A 14,526-nucleotide genomic window follows, 5' to 3' on the forward strand; every position below is an offset into this window, starting at 1 on the left:
CTCTCTCTGTTCCTCATCTGGTAATCTTTTCAGTAAGCCAGTTCATCTGTAACTCCCTCTGTTTCTCTTTCACACACAAAGCTATCGTCTAAAGAGTGAAAGGCATTAGCCCTCCTCCCCTCCTCTACGCACACATTACAGAGAAGCAGCCTCTCCTCTGACACACGCACTCACCAGATGTTTCCCAAAGCTATGGGGAAGAACCCCCAGGTATGTGCGTGTGCGCGTGTGTTCATGTCAGCTTCGCACAATTGGTTTTTCTTGTGCATCTGCCGAGATTTATGACCACCCATTTTTCTTACAACGACGCTTCCTCTTTTGAAATCCCACTGGGGCAGCGGATCAGGGATCAGAGAGGGAAGCAGGTCCTTCAACCCAAAACAGGTGACTCAGACTCACCCCGCTGAAAAGAGGGTTAAAAAAAACTTCCCTAATCCTTGACACTCACATGCTTTTTTATCTATAGGCGCTTCACACGAACCCCATCTGCTTCTCATATCAACGCACTTGCCAACACTGGGGTCTACTAGTCTGGCCTGCAGGGGTCAAGAGGACAACATGGAGTAATGAAATCAAACTGGCCGAAAGACAGAGTCTGCTGTTGATCATTGTAGAAAAAAGGTTTTCATTATACAGTATTATGATGGCAGGAATGCAAAAGGGGGATATCAACGACTCAGCAGAGCTCTTCGGGTGTGAGTAATGATCGGACAGAGTGCGGCGAGAGACAGATTTACTGTTCCCCTCAGGCCTCAAAGCGTTGAGGGTGCAAGCTGATACAGCGGAGCACCCACTAGGTTACATGCTGCGCTCTATAACATGCTAGGATGAGACCTATTGTGTTTTGAAGGCTTTACATTACCTCTGCAGATACTTCTACTGGATTTATGGCTGTAATGTCCGTTTCGTGGTGATGACATTACTGTATATGACAATAACGATTCTATACATATCCACAAATCACAATAGAAGTATGGCGACAGAAGGATCATTTTATGGTCCGTAAAAGCTAATGTTTCTTCAGACCATATGGTATCTGTTATCTTAAATGGTATTTCTAAACCTGCAGAGGACCACATTCTCTGTGCTCTATTAAACTCTCAGTCCCAGAGGGATGGCAGCCACCCGTCCACTGTTTAAGTGAGTCCCGTACAGAAACAACCATAAATCATACTATATTTAATTATAATACTCTTTCATAAGTTAAGTTTGAAGCTTGAGCCATATTCTTGTTATAGGCTGCCAAAAAATGACATTGAGGAGACCTGCTATGAACAAAAGGATATCATCTGCATAGAATTATATAAAGCAAGCTAATTCATACTCTCAAGTCCCATAAATATATGTTATGTCATATGGAATATCAAACAAAAGGAAGACAAACCATATGTATTGTGCAACCTCACAGGAATAATTCTGTCTATATTTGCTTAATACACACGACTGCTGCTCCTCTACATTTGCTCTGTTGACACTCAATCAAAGGCTATATGGAACAAAATGGACAGTGGCCCGGCAGCGATGTTCAAAGTTAAACCCACTTCAGATTTGGGGCTTTTTAAACTTCCCTGGAGGTTTTATTCAGGGTTAAAACCTCTCCTAGTTCTTTCACAATCCGGGCAAATGTCCCAGTTTCTCCCCTCCCGCTTCACCTTAATTTCACCTGCTTCGCATGTGTCACAGATGTGTGTGCTTTCTTGTATATTTGCACTCTTACCAGACTGAGTCTTTTAAAGGCCTTCCCCAGGATGAAGACGGATTTGGAAGGAGCTCTGTGATGCAGGGCCAAATGTAAGACCTGCCTTTCCCCTGGAGTAGAACATCGTAAATTTGACTATTGTCTTTATCACCATAGGAGTGATCACAGGATGTTATTAGAAGTTCAGCCAGCTCAAGGCACAACATCCCGGCCAACCCTCACATTGACCTATCAGGACAGGAAATAAAAGAGATGGAGAGACAGGGAGGAAGTGTTTTTATCAGACGTTTTCACTGCCACTTCAAATGTGGGAGCCACATTTTGAGTTTGCGCCAATGTACAGCTGTAGCAACTGCAGAGGTTAAACTTGTTTCCACATTCTTTCAGCCATGAAAGGAACTCAAAATCCTGATTCTTTTTTCTTTCAGCCGCTGAAGGAAGAAGGAAGAATCTGGCAACCAGATGACAAATAGAATCGTTCTGTGTTTTATAGGTTGTCCAGATTAACTTAACACATCTGAAACACACTACTTACTTATGATGGAATAGTAGCAGCAAGGATTCATATATCCATTGTTTTTTACTCAAACCTTTTATGATTGTGAAAGTCAAGGGAAATTATTGTTACAAGAATTTGAATCCAGCCGGTATTTATTCACTGAAAAAGAATTTTATATTGTATGTACAGAGAATGGCAGAAACACTTCTTAATGATACACCGTTGTAAAAAGGAAAATTGCACTGTGCTTACATTTAAATCATTTTGGACCACCATAGTACCATATTGTGGATAATAAAAGACAATGAAGGATGGTCATAAAAAAACACAATGAAACAATAACAATATGTTTCTAATTCCTCCCACGTTGATAAAAAACCATCCCCCGAAACAATAGCTTTATGGGAAGAATCCATATGTCACAGAGGCGGCAAACATTAATTACACAACAGAAATAATAAACGTGCATTATGGGATATTATCAAATTTGCATATGAAGAGAGGGAAAAAAACTCATTAGATATCACAGGCACTTGAACCCCTCCCCAGTTCACGATGGAGATATGTAAAACATCAGTTAATACAGCTTCTATATCAGTGTTGGACCCCCCCCCCCCCACACACACACACACACCAGTCTTATCCACGAACATCTGACACTGACAGACCGAGAGATAAACGAAGAGAAGAAGAGACAGCTAAAGTGAGCGCGGCCTGGTGGGTAACCTCCTGTTTGTACCGCAGACTCTGAGGAATATTTCTGATTACTCCATTGACTGAATCATCTGCAAGGGTCGGGTCCTCCCATCTTCTCTCCCTCCTACTCCGCTGCTCTTCTCCCACTCAGCAGCCAAGTGGTTCATATGGCTGCCAAGACATATTCAGAAACATATTGGAGCATCCAGTTACTGGCAGCGTTAACAGACACTTAAACACATGTCCACCCACACATACTAGAACACTGGGAGAAGGACATGATAGTACTGTTTTCTACATACGCTTTCATAAGTAAGAACGCTCGACCCAAACACACTTTCAGGGCAATAACTTTAGATGCTTACCTACACTATCCATGGCATGACTCATAGAAACCACGAGCTCTATCTTTAGATTTACAAATTCATTAATGGGCATTTATTTCTGTATGAACAACTGCTTTTCAAATATGGCCTTGCGTAGTTCGTAGCTTCCTGTACTATTTCCAAAAAACAGTCTGTTAACATGCAATTACTGTCAGAAGCCCGGTAACAGTTGTATTTTCCGGTGATGTTATGAACATAGTGTAAACCAAAAACCCGGTTTCTGTAATCCGGGAAGAGGGATTACAGAAACCTGATTTACAAAGCCAGATTTCTCCTGGAAAAGGCAGTTTCTTGGCTAGGTGTGTGTGTGAAACCAGGTTTTACATGTGTGTATTTGCATGACAAAGACTTCCGACATGGAGAATCGCTGGGACAGCTGTGCAGCGGGAAAGAGCATTACATGTGGAAATGCATTCCTAGTCGAAATAATTGTATCCCGACCAAAACTGACACAAAGTAGTCTCTTGAAGTCGGTTTCTTTGGCTGAACATTGATGGATTTGTAAAACAGAATCCCATTCATCCAAAATAATCATGTTGTATTAATAGAACACTTAAAAAAGTACAAAATATTTTAGGAATGATGTCAGGGGTAGGGTATAAATCTGATTACTGACTTGCTGCATGTATACTGTACACAGATTTACAGTTACCAGGTTACTACAGAAAACAGGTTTCTAAGGAAACCACATTTTCCAGTTAGCTGGATTATGTGGTTTCCTTAGTGCATGTAAGTATACTGCAGGAAGGACCCAAAACATCTGTTTAAAAAGTAGTCAGGGTTAATCAATAATCAATTTGACATCTTATCTTAACCTTAACTAAACCTAACTGCAACTCAAAATGTATTCTAAGCTTTGCCTTTTAAGAAACATCCTCAATCTGCAACCAAAGCTTGTTCTGATGAAAACACACACACACACACACACACACACACACTGAAAATGCACCACTAATTATTGATTGAACGACAGAAAGGCCCCAAAATGGTTTTGTACCAATGGACATAATCATGGAAAGAAAACAAAATCAGCTGCTTTGTATCGGGCAGATGGCTCTGCGGTCTCGCACTGAGGCCACCTACCGCAGCGCCGCTGTGGTTTCCTGTGTAACCACGCTGATGAAATATTCAGCGAGGAACAACTCAGACACCTAGAGGCCGGCGGGTTTCAGTTACAGCCGATTCATTCTAGGCGAGGATGGCGAGGTCCCTGTTTCTTTATCTCGTCATACATGACAACATAAACACACACAAAGGGGCCCATTCATTTTTAATGAGGTACATTAATTAATAACCCATACACGACCCCATTCACACTACTGGTTTCCCTGGGTGGGCAGGACAGGGTAGGAATAAAGGGTTTAAGGCTGTTTTCCTCCACTGAGACAGCGTTTGCTGAGGGGGACAATGTGAGGGACATGAAACGGAGATAAAGCCGCCAGCGTAGGAGGAGAATCCTGGATTATCATATTGAATACGAGAGGGGGTTGAAAGTGTCGTATCTGAAACCTAAAGGGGATATTTCCCTGAACTGCGGGTCATGCCCAAAAACAAAAGCTCTGACTCCACATTTCATACAAGCTGCTTAACATCCACACTTTGTCACCACATGCAGACTCCAGCCAGCACTCACACACACTTTATACACAGAAGCTATGCCCTCACATGAATGTGCGGTGCTTGTCAAAGTGACCTGCAAAAAACACAAGCCTCATTCACACAAGTGATGTATCGACTAAGATCCCCGCCAGCACAAAACTTGTCTGGGCCGCGTCTCGTGCTCGGGGTTATTATGTTTGGGACACACTGCTGTCACGATGGCCCAAACCAATTGCCTTCTGCCGCGGTGTCTGCTCTACTGAGTCTTTCAGATGGATGGGTCAAATCTGCAGATCATGAGCCATAAAAATGGGGCTGATGCCTGCAAAAGGGGAACAATCGATTGACTAGAAGGCACTTACAGTATACACGTAGTTAGATGACAGTAAAACATAGCAATTCATTTCTTTATGACAGATTAAAAGGATAAGGGTTCATATCTTTAAAAACACTTTTTTTCCTTTTTAAATATTAACATTTTGTATCAACAGTCCCATACAAATCTTTGTTTCTCAGCATTTTCATATAAAAAGAAGACTCTCAGCCCACTGGTATATTTCCCTGTTAATGCTCTTTGGAGTCAGTCCTAATCTCCCAAAAGTCCCACCTTGTCACTGTCTCAAGAGTAAAACAGCCTGCCCTTCTCCGATCCCTGGAGCCTGCTGAGCCTGGCGAGCTGAGAAGGCGACGGGGGTACGTCTTGTCTGTACGGGCCCTTGGACTGAAGTGCGGCCTGCACCGGGGCAGGGCCTAGGGCATGAGTGTGTTCTCTGTTGTGGTCGTAGGCGATGCTGCTGGGGGTTTCCTGCATGGAAGGAGGCCTGGACTTGTTGGCCTCTTGCTCTCTGCGCCTCTGCTCTTGCCTCAGCAGCTCCTGAGTCTCTAAGAGGACACGAGCATTGAAGTTGGACGTTCCCAGGTATCCGTTATGTGATCCCTGGTTGGAGGGGTAGCGAGGGTTCTCTTTCGATGGCTGGAATCCCTCTGCTGGCGTGTACACCTTATCCCATGAGTCCTGGGACACCGTGCTGGGGGTCATGTGAGGTTGCCTAAACACAAAAAGGCAGGTAAAGAGGTTAATCGCACCGTTGAGTGAGTCACCTTAAACGGAACCTGGATCTAAAGCGACCGGAGGAGGAGCAACCGCTCAGAAAAAGATTGCTTTTTTTCTGTAGCGGCCCCAGGGTCAGTGCTATTGAAAGGGAATTCAAAAGGAACTGCACTTCAGCAGAGAATGTGTCCATTTTCAGGTTTTGTGAAATTAAAAGGGGGATGTGGTGGCGTTGAGTTAAAATACTACAGGCAACATGAGTGGAGCAAAGAGGGATCTGTTATAGTGTGCTGAATGATTACACTGAATACTGTTATTTGAAGACAGAGACATGAAAGAGACAGGAAAGAAATGGGGGGAAGCCTGAAACGCCATCAGCACTATTAGTTCCGCGTTGTAAACAAACACAAATGTTAAAACCACGCTGAGAAAAATGGCTGCTTTCATCCATTTAACTATTTTTTGGAGATGCAGACGGGTGCACTTACAGCACAGACAGAGTAATGGCAGGCCTCACGGCGTCATGCGCCTTCTACTCTTCTTCAGTCTGCCTGCGAGCCTCTAAACTGACACAAGGGCCCAAGATGCACACATATTGTCTCGAATAGAAAAAAAGAAACATCCAAGAATGCCTTCTGCCACACATGCTCCCCTTTCTGGAAATTGACCATGGAAAGCTGTCAATGGGATCCGCCGGGTCCTTGGACAAAGTGTTGAGTCTACTCCTCCATTATTAGGATCCATTAGGGTCTCTGTGAGATGGAAAACCTGTGACAGTGTCTTTTGCGTCAGAGGTACTATGAGAAATCCCATTCACACCTCCCTGACCCGTAGTGTGCTTAAAAAGCTTTTGAGTTCACAGCACACAATCCTGCGAGGGAGGCAGGGGCTCGGCATGCTTTTAGGCCAAAATGTCTGCTTTTGTTATCGGACGAGTCTCATTCCAAGGAGACTGACTGGAACAAAAAACAGAACAGGCTGTTTTTTAGTCCAAAACATTTTCCAGACAAAATAAATTATGATAAAATAGAATATTTGTTTTTTTACTGGAAGTCACACCTCACAATGGACATAAATCATCGAGTGATGACCTTTGATTTATTTTCCCCGGTACTTCAATGTTGAATGAAGTACCCTCGACTGCACCACAGTAGTCTCCTATTCAGTAATTGGAAACACCAAAAATAAAAGTTAGAATAGTCAGATGTAATTCTAGTCTTTCACTGTGGGTACAACATACACTGCTATCTCTCTGTACCACACAGTTAACTCATTTAGTATACATGTAATCCATTGCTGAATCCAGCTGACTATAAGGACATAGATATCCATGGCAGGTCTGCCATTGACCCCTTGGGTCAAGCATAGATCCGGCTTAGGGATTTCAAACAAACATGAATTTCTGTATTTTCTTCTTCTGTGTTGCCAGTTAATTCAACATTCCCTTTAAAATATCTCCATGTGATTCCTCAATTCCAGTGTAACTCATGAAGACCTGTGTGGACCACAACATCTAATATGAGGTGAAGAGCTGAAGCACATGGCTGTATCTGTGAGCCTATCTATATTTAAGCATCCACAGACAAATGTGTATGCATTTATGTACAGTACATTTGCAACACAAACACATTATCTTGTTCCGCTCTGTATGTGTGTGCATGCATGTAGAGCATGTGTAAGTATGAGGGTAATTGGCGGAGGGGCAGATGTAGGGACAGACTGCAGAGAGAGCCCCACCACATGCTTCATATCTGGGTTTTTCTGTCTGGGCGAGCCGCCATGCATTTACACCCCGGCTTGGCATACAGAGCAGCCAGCGCCGCTCATGAGGGAGTCGCTTATTTAGAAACCCAGGACGCCTGTTGCACGAGGCAGAAATCTGCGTTTCCAGAATGACCCTTTAGGTTTTTAAAGACGAAAAGGGAAGAGGGAGATTTAGGGAGAAAGTCTTCGGTGGCGATAAGAGCAGAACAGAAATGGCATTGTTCCACTGGAATGTAATCGTGATTGATGTGCCAGGGGAGTCAGTTCTCTTATCACCTCTACTCCTTTGCCAGAATATGTCACAAAGTAGATTAGTTACATCTACAGAGGGAGGGGATGGGAAAATACATCATGCCAAAGACTGGGGTAAATTTAGAATGACAGAACATAACAAACAAAGCCAGGAAGTTGGCTCGCAGGAAAATTTGTGGCTGCCGTGTGTTTCTTTAAAACAGCTGGGAAGAATCAGAGTTTATGAGAAGGAGGAGAAAGCACACACACACATGCACGGACACAAAATGATTAGGGGAAAAAACCCAAATATGTGCAATGGCCAGTGGAACAATTGTAGCTATATTGTGCAAATAAATTGTCTCCAAACCTGGAATAATGTTTTCGTTACAACGCGCTAGCGGAGGAATGCAAAGAGTGCTTGGAAAGAGGGAAGAGCTACTGGCGGTTCACACAGGCCACATTTAAGAACCTTATCTTGACCGCATTCATGTGTGTGTTTGTGTGTGTGAGAGCGTCTCTTTCAGGCTAATCAGTGGTTTCTCTTTCCTACTAACTCACTCGTTCCTCTCCCGGCCCCCTCTCGCCCTCCACTGCCTGTCACCGCTAATCCTGCTCCGACAACAAGCCTTCATTAGTGCTCTTCCAATACTCACATCCCAGACAGCCAGCTAAGCCTGGCCGTCATCAGATAACCAGGGTTTCTTCTGGAAGCTCTTTAGGAGGAAGGGTTTTTTTGTGTGGGGGAATGTCCCCTTTTGACTGAACGGCTGACTGCTCCAGCTTCCTGTTTTGGATGAGGAGGACAGGATGAAGGGGTTCCAAAGGGGAGGTGGTTGGAGATGGAGGGAATTGTGGTTATTAATCTGGGGATGTAAGACTTTAGCTCTTTAATGAGGAGCTGTGCCGAGACACAAGCTCTAAAAAGCTTTAGCCGGGGTCAAACGTCAAGCCTGAGCTCATGCGACTCTTCGCTAAAAGACGCTATGAGATTATCAGAGGAATGCATATCAAAGGCCATCCTCGCCTGGCTTTTTGGCTGGCCAGAGGAACTTTCACAAGTGCAGCTCACTGAGAGGGGAGGGCTGGGGGCAACTGTCACATCACATGAGATGCCAGCAGATAACACCTATGAAGTGAATGCACAGATCCCTCTGGCTTATACAGACCACATTGATTATGCGTCCACGTGGACCGCAAATCCATAGCCATGGACAGGAACATCTTTTAATCGAGCTGCCTGTGACTGTTCAGAGACAGCAGAGCAAAAAGAGGATGGAAAAAAAATGATTGCTGTTTGTGCAGGGAGAGATAGTATCACAGGAGAGCCGAGTAACTCTAGCCAAGAAATTAGAAGACCACACACACATATATACACATCATTTAAGTGTTCCGTCTTTGTTTTAACTGGCATAGAAGCAGAACTCAAATAAATCAGACTTCACTTTCAACATTTCACAACACAAAGAAAACTCACATTGGATTGTTTTCAATGAGGGGATATTAAACAGGGAGAGGAAATGATGTTTAATTAATAACCGAACGTCACTCCTTCAAAGTATAGAATTTAGGTCTTTGGTGACTTTCTTTCAAAGGATGTAGAACTTAAGATGTAGATATTCCACAAGAAAAAGGTTTGCAATGACTTACGTGAGTCACATACAGAAGAAACGCAGGAAATGCAAACACCGGTACTAAACTCCAACTCTGCCTCACCGCCTCGAGATGTGAGATATGGTAAGCTTCATTGGCATGTTTTTCAAATATATGCAAAAAGTTTGAAACAGGAAGATGAAGAAGATGAAGAGCAGCGGTTGTAGCTCTGAAGTCATGTTGTGTCAGCAGCGATATTGCTACGAAAAAAATCCACTCAATTCACCACTTCCACAGGGTCAACATTGACTTAATGAAAGTGGATATCAGTCAAATAACTCCAAGCGATCACATTAAATGATTTCATTCAAAGAGTTTTGCTAAGAGTTATTTAAATGTCTGGAGATGAGTCAGAGGCTTTGTGATTGACTTTGAAATCAAAGAGATGAAAAGTGTATAAAGAAAAAGGGTAAAGGCACAAAAATGAGGGAAAGAAATTGATAAAAATCAGAAAAGTCAAAAGGGCAGTCAGAATGTGATAAGCCACTGAAAGGAGAGACAGATGGAATAAAGAAAGGAGAAGGGAGGGGAGGTCTCACCGTGGCAGGGAGGTGAACTGTCTCTGTGCTTGTTGGAAATCATCTTCTTGCTGCTGCTGCGAGTCAACTGTTACTGAATGTCGTCCGCTCAGTGGTTCCGTCCCATTGCTCGACTGTAAAATCCACAGAATGACAAGATAGAGTTAAGACACGCCACTGTAAAATCAAATTTGACCTGAAATGGCTGACATTTCTGTCTTTGGACGCAATTCTGGTAATAGATAACACACACACACACACCCACAGAAATACACACACACTTAGATGATGGAATATGTTTCCCTTAGCACAGCAGTTGGTGTGTCAGTGTGATGCCTCCTGTGTGTTAGGCAACACTCAGGGAACAGGTAGTTAGAAGGTGTGATTCCATGGTGAAAATGACACTGCACAATGCAGCTGTGCCTGTGGATTAAAAGTCCCCCGGTATTACTTTCAAAGGCATAATTCACAAGGAATAAGATCTTTCTATTAATTCAGTATCCTTGGTTGACTACAATGCCAGGCGGCACAGTGTGCAGTGTAACACTTTTAATTCAGAACCTACAAAAGTGACAGCAGTTTGACATTTAATTGAAATCTCAAGCGGAGAAAAGAGGACTTGTTTTTAATGGAATGTCTACAAATGAAAGGGACTATTGTCAAAAACGTTTGTCATAACAGCAACAAATACTGTTTTGTGAGAGAACGTCATGATGATGTGGAAAAGACTCAAAAATAAAGATGATCATAGCTTTGGAATAAACAGTATTTCCAAAAACATCTGCAGGATTCTTTGGGTTAGTAGATGTATCATACAAGTGTCAGGGGTAGTCAAATTAATGTATTCAAATAAAGAAAATGATTGAACAATTGATATATAAATAATGACTTTGGAGCTAATTACTATTCCTTTTTAGGATTTAAAATGAACATGTTGTTACTGTACATTGTGCTAATTACATTATATGAAATGTATGCTATTGTGATATTTACCTAAATGTATGCAGTGTATTTCTGAAGTAGAAGTATTAGCATGCTAAAGACATAAAATACATATGAGTTTCCCCAGTAACTGCTTCATTTCACAGCTTTGCGTGTGACTTGACTACACACCACTATCCTGTACCGTGTGTGTGTGTTTGTTGTCTGATCGTCTGTGTGGTTGACATGGCGATATCATCTCCCTCAAGCTAGTGCACTGCTAACGAGCTGGCTGATGAAAGAACATGACAAGCCAATTAAACAGAGGCGAGCTGAGGAGCTGTGGCAAGCGTGGCTTGACCGAGTGTCACTTTTCATAAGGCTTGGACGCTAATGTGGTAGGCAGGTGAGGGTGTGGATGCTTTGCGTGCAGACATTTCTGCTGAAGTAAATATTAACCAATCATTTTCACAATTCGACAGACCACCTGAGATTTAAATCTGAACAGAGCGGTTACAGAATAAGTGTTTTTTTGTCTGGGAAGAGATTTTCTTAAAAGTGTTTGTGGGGTGGTTGGAAGAAAGCAGGTAGTTGCAGTACATGACAGAAAAGATTGATGCGGTAAAGGTGTGTTGGCGGATGGACAGCATAAATGCCTTGGAAACATCTTGTATTATTGAAATGGCTGCTTTCCTCCTCACTTAGACAGCTGCAATAACAGCGCAATTACATTTCACTCAGCGTCAATAACAAGTCCTTTCTCAAGTCATCCAATTCCTTAAAAATAACAGTATTCCACGTGGGTGAAGTGAATCGGACTCATATGTTTCAGGTTTCACTGTAACAACACGTTCCACCGGCTCAGAAAGTGTAGAGCACATAAACGAATTTCAGATGAACAGTGAGGGAAAAGGATAAATGATTTAATGTGGTGGTGAGAAAAAATAATTAGTCACGCACACTAAAAGTTTGAATGAGATTTAAAGGGAAGCGGTGAGGATCCGGAGGTGCTCGACGCTTAGGTTTAAAACTGAAGGGTTGAGGTGTATGACGCCATGCCAAGAGAAACGCATGAGAAATAGCCAGGAGAGAAAATCAGTCAGTGTAATGGCATTATCAGGGAAGGAGAATCAGATTATTCTATGTTAGGCCCTGGAATACATGCCATATAAAACATGACATTTGTTGAAATCGAATCAAAGAGACGTCCGTGTTCGTTTCTATCCAATAATGTGAAAAATGATGTCAATACGGCATGCTTTTATCCCTCTCCCTTTCTTGGTGAGGTGACAGACAAAGGAGGGAGAAGGGGAAAAAAAGGAAATCTCCACCTGTTCAAACATTTCGCGTTCACAGACGGTGAGTCGGGGGGGACATAATTATGAAAATTATTTGCAGCTATCAAAAATCCGGGTCCAGGAAAGCAGCTGGGAAGGCGTTGAGCTTTAAGAGTTCCAAGGTGTAATATTTCTTGCTTCAGTCTTGGTCACAGACCTTTCAGATTTCAAAGCGGGTTGCTGTGATGGGTCAGCTCTAACACATGGCGTTTCCGCCTACACTCGTCATGATGCTCCGTTTGTAGCCCTACACATAGGGAACAGTTTAAAGAGAAGCCCTGCTGTACACAAACAGACATATGGAACACATTTAAGTTGCTAATGGGCAGAGAACAAGAAGAAAGTGGGAGAATAGCGAAACACCACATCCTGACAAAAGCACAGTTGGATAATGATTCACTGTTGAAGTCCTCGACCCAATTCTGCCAATTTATTAAAAGCAAACCCAGTCCATTTGTGGTTGCCGGGGTGTGTAGCTCCGGGCGTAGTATCCATCTGAGAGCAAGCAGTGTGGTCTGCCATTTCCCACTCCCTGGCCCAGGAAACCATGGTGAATGGGAGTGCTGGCTATCTCCATATCAGTTGAGGACGGCTTGCACAAATGGCAGAACAAAATGTTAGAGTCTTATCTTTTATTGTGAAGATATGTGTGTGGGGTAATAATACTGAAATGCATTATTATATTGACAGAAGCAGTGCAATCGCTTTGTTCTACTCTACTCCCTCTGTTCGTAGTCTTATCTATGAACACACACACACACACACACACACACACACACACACACACACACACACACACACACACACAAACACAGTCTCACATCAAAGTATCTGGAGTGCGAGGAAAAATCTGGTAAGGCATGCATACATTTGTGCGCATTCACACCCTGAGTGATGGTCAGATGTGTTTTGAACAATGCAACAATATTGCATTTGCCATGAAAAAATCCATTTCATACCCCCAAACACGCTAAAGGACTGTTCAAGTGCGTTAGCAATTCCTGTTGCTTATGGTTTTTGTAATCACAACATCAGTAAACCACGCTTGCTACATGCACTACATTGAACAGCAATATCCATCATTCAGCAAAGAAGCAAGCGTTAGCAAGCAATCTTGGACGAAGCTGGACAAAAGATCGATCCAAATCACCATAATTGACATAACAAATACAGTCAGGTTATTTTGGGGGATTGAGATAGAAGCAATAGTACCATGACATAGTCCATTTTTCCAAGATTAATCTTAAAGAGATGGAGAATCAAGAGTGGCTAAAGGATTGCCCTGCTGCTTTTTACAGTATGTTACGGTCCTCTTGTGCAAAGTCTGTGTGATCAAACTGTGAAAAACAGCATGTTGAGTCAACTGGTATTTGCTGTGTAACAAAATGTGTGAGAAAGAGATTTTTTTAATCATTCCCTTGCAAGTAAATGAAATAGAGACAGAAAGCCCCCCATATATTGTGTGACAAGTTAAAGCTCACACCCTGCTGTTGACTTAACTCTGGCCTTTAGCCAACGTGAAGTCAACAGAACTGTGGCTATACCCAGTCAAACCAAGAAACCCAGGATTGTACAAACACAACAGATGTTTGGAGACACATGTATCCTGGTAGCAGCACATAGAAGGATAATAAAATCAAAAGAATTCCCATAAATGAGGGAGTTATAGGCTGCTGTTGTTGTGTTTGATCCAAGGTACCAGCATGGCGCTCACACTCCTCTGTGTGGTCATGCTCATTGGCGCTCCAAGCCAACAGCACAAATTGATTTTATTGCAGCAGACGGAGAGCGCGGGAGAGAAAGAGAAAGGCAACTCTTTGGAAAATACATTGGCCTTTATGATGAACATCTGGAAATCCCCTCTCACAGAGCAGCGGAGAGGGAGGAGAGAAAACATGCCAGCTCTAATTGTGTGTTGGCTTGGGGGCTTAGTGATGGACAGGGCTTCTCGTGTCCTGGTCATTATTCCATTAAGGGAGGAGCCGGGGGTTCGAGGACTGACCCAAGCATTGTCATCATAGGCGCTGACAGCAGACATACCTGAGCCCGGTCTCCAACACCCCAGAGACAAGCCAGGGGTCAACTCAGAGAGGGAGCCTCACACCTTTTCAATCTGTTCCTCATTTTCATGATCATCTTAATGTACTGTTGCTGTTTTTCCTCCAAATGTGA

The 14,526-nt window shown here is 43.0% G+C and overlaps 1 protein-coding gene across 1 annotated transcript in view; it reads right to left on the reverse strand.

Moving 5' to 3' along the window:
- Nucleotides 1-2,349: 2,349 nt before the first annotated feature.
- The window catches only part of LOC134884130 (partitioning defective 3 homolog), a 278,180-nt gene continuing 266,003 nt past the window's right edge, over nt 2,350-14,526 (reverse strand). Inside the window, 2 exon segments of the mRNA XM_063912802.1 lie at nt 2,350-5,928; nt 10,118-10,230. Coding sequence (XP_063768872.1) covers nt 5,499-5,928; nt 10,118-10,230 — 543 coding nt within the window. The 3' untranslated portion in view covers nt 2,350-5,498.

This window comes from Eleginops maclovinus, chromosome 21 (assembly GCF_036324505.1).
Source record: "Eleginops maclovinus isolate JMC-PN-2008 ecotype Puerto Natales chromosome 21, JC_Emac_rtc_rv5, whole genome shotgun sequence".
Lineage (NCBI taxonomy): Eukaryota > Metazoa > Chordata > Actinopteri > Perciformes > Eleginopidae > Eleginops > Eleginops maclovinus.